At 35.1% G+C, this 2,563-nt stretch overlaps 1 protein-coding gene across 1 annotated transcript; it reads left to right on the forward strand.

Annotated features, from left to right (window-relative positions):
• The first annotated feature begins 727 nt into the window (after positions 1 to 727).
• LOC102612278 (uncharacterized) lies at positions 728 to 2,341 on the forward strand. Its single transcript, XM_006480576.4, has 2 exons — positions 728 to 1,140; positions 1,397 to 2,341. The coding sequence occupies exons 1-2, from the start codon at positions 925 to 927 to the stop codon at positions 1,931 to 1,933; spliced, it is 753 nt and encodes a 250-aa protein (XP_006480639.1). The 5' UTR covers positions 728 to 924; the 3' UTR covers positions 1,934 to 2,341.
• Positions 2,342 to 2,563: the final 222 nt, after the last annotated feature.

Raw genomic sequence — 2,563 nt, forward strand, 5'->3', positions numbered from 1 at the left:
CCATTATTTATAATGCTCACCAAAAAATTTGGTTAGGTTTCGATGATCTGATTTATATTAGCTTTTCATTCAAAAAATAAAACTCAATATTAGTTAAAATTACGATGTTAAAAATAAAAGTTTTTAACATTTATGGTAATAAAATTATACACGAATAAGTGTGCTAGATGAGTATTCTGAATATTCGTATATTGTAAAAATCCTAGATCGAACCTCATTTCTTAGAAAGTTTGTTATAACTAGAGAAGCAGCACCTCTCTCTCTCATGAGAAGAATAACGGGAAAGCTAAACTTGAACAGCAAAACAGCTCAAATACTCTGAAAGTTTGTGGCACAAATAAACCTGCTTGTCATGTAGATTCGTTTTAGAAAAGCTAGAGTCCTTGACCTTGGCACACGTAAACAGCTCAAATACCTGATTTATTTTAGTAACTAATCACATTGCTGCTTGCACAACATAAATTCTTATTGAGTTTTCTATTACTAGAAGCAGCCTTTTTCTGGTGAGAAGAGTACTAGAAAATTAGGTTCAAGTATTCTGAAAGTTTGTGGCACATAAACCTGCTTGTTATTATTATATTCCTTAAATCCTTGATGCCATTTTATGGATATGGGACATGTGCAACGAACAAATGAATTATGTCAGCATACAGCTTTGCCATATATGGGCACGATAGTCATTTAGCATGTGAAAGATGTGGATTTAGAAGAATTCACAACCCATGACCACATCCTCCATATTCGTCCAGTGTTCCACCACTTACTTTTCTATATTCCTTTTTGCTTTCACTTGTTATTCTCTCTTCTTTTCACTACCACCACAATCTCTTCTCTCTTTGAGAACTATTTAGATTTTGTTTCTCAAAACCTTCTCCCTCTGCCTCTCTCTCTTTCCTCTCTCTCACACATACACACAATCTCTCCATGGCTGATCAATTCTCTTTATGTCTCCTTACAGTCATGGATCATCTTTGGTTTCATCATACTATTCTTTTCCCTGAACCCACTTCACTAATTCTTTCAAAAACCCTAAAACCCGCATCATTAAACCTCTCTTTACATGAAGTTGAAGGGACTCCATCACCTCTTGAAGAAGAAGAAGAAGAATCACGAGACTCATCTCCAATGAGTGCTCAACTGGTATATAACAGAACAATAACAGTCTCATAATTTTTTTTTTCTTTTTTTCCCAACTTGGTGAGGATGGGATGATGAGAAACCTCACCCAAAACCAACTCTTGTTCTCTGACCCCTGTTATTTCTCAAAGACAGTTAGTCTCATGTGCAAAGTGCATTAATAGTCCAAACTTGGAGGCACTCTCCATCAAATAGCTATAAGCATAAGCTTTCCATTTTTGCTTACTGTTTTTTCTTTTTTTCCAATTTTTGTTACAAGGATGATGCTTACAATAATGGAGAAGAAGATAAGGACACGAACCTGGAACAAAGACCAACGCGATTGAATCTTACGAGAGGCAAAAGTAATCGGTCACAGTCTTCATCACCAGCAACTCTAAAACGTCTGAAAAAGAGACGCTACTCGAAAAGTTTACCGCAAAAGTCGAAGAGCTGCAGGAGCTTAATGGAGCTAGAACTTGAGGAAGTAAAAGGGTTTATGGATCTTGGTTTCAGATTCAATAAAGAATGTTTAAGCCCAAGAATGATGAGCGTACTCCCTGGATTGCAAAGAGTAAAATTGCATCAAGTTGCTAGAGATGGAGATGATGATGATGAAACTGATCAACAAGATGATGAGGATTATGAGAAACGTGTAATGAGACCATATCTGTCAGAAGCTTGGCTAATAAAGAGACCCGATTCACCACTACTAAATTTTAGGATGCCAAGGGTCACTGCTGCAGCTGATGATATGAAGAAACACTTAAGATTCTGGGCCAAAACTGTTGCATCAGAAATTCAGCAAGAATGTTAATTGACAGCAATAACCTGCTGCTCATTAACTGTGACTACAAATGAAGACTGAATAAAGGGCTAAGCTGTAGAATGCCACTTTTACAACAATTTCAAGTTTGTAATTTATTAAGAGATTTGTGAGTAATGGGAATATAATTTCTTATTGTTACACAAAGGAGAAAGGGATAATGCAATCAGATTATGAGAATAAAATTATAAAAATAAAAATAAAAACATATGGATTGACGGAAGGTCCTACCAAAAATTGGTGAGTTGTAAAGAACAGAAAGGGCTCTGGGAGAAGCCAAGTGGCCAGTGGCAGTATTCCATGCTGAGTTTGTTTGTATATGGGGCGTTGTGTGTGCGTTATTCAATTTTTCAATCCATGTATTTGTTTTGTTCTCAATGATAATAGTGATTTTATGTTTTCATTAATAATTATGGCCAAACCACATAATTGACAAAACCTGTGTTGCATGCACTTCAATGTTGTCATTGTTTTACATTAATTGATCATTGCTTCTTGTTCATAACTAGTTATAGAATTAGAGATCCATCTATTAAACAATGAATAATTTTTCATAATTTTGAAAACAATTTATAACATAATAAGTGCCGCCATCATCTAAAATGAATTCTTTAACAATGA

The sequence above is a fragment of the Citrus sinensis genome, chromosome 6, assembly GCF_022201045.2.
Source record: "Citrus sinensis cultivar Valencia sweet orange chromosome 6, DVS_A1.0, whole genome shotgun sequence".
Classification (NCBI taxonomy): Eukaryota; Viridiplantae; Streptophyta; class Magnoliopsida; order Sapindales; family Rutaceae; genus Citrus; species Citrus sinensis.

Coding starts and splice junctions, on each gene's coding strand:
- LOC102612278 (XM_006480576.4), top strand. CDS start 925: ATGGCTGATCAATTCTCTTTATGTCTCCTTACAGTCATGGATCATCTT. Junction 1,141..1,396: donor CTCCAATGAGTGCTCAACTG/GTATATAACAGA, acceptor TTTTGTTACAAG/GATGATGCTTACAATAATGG.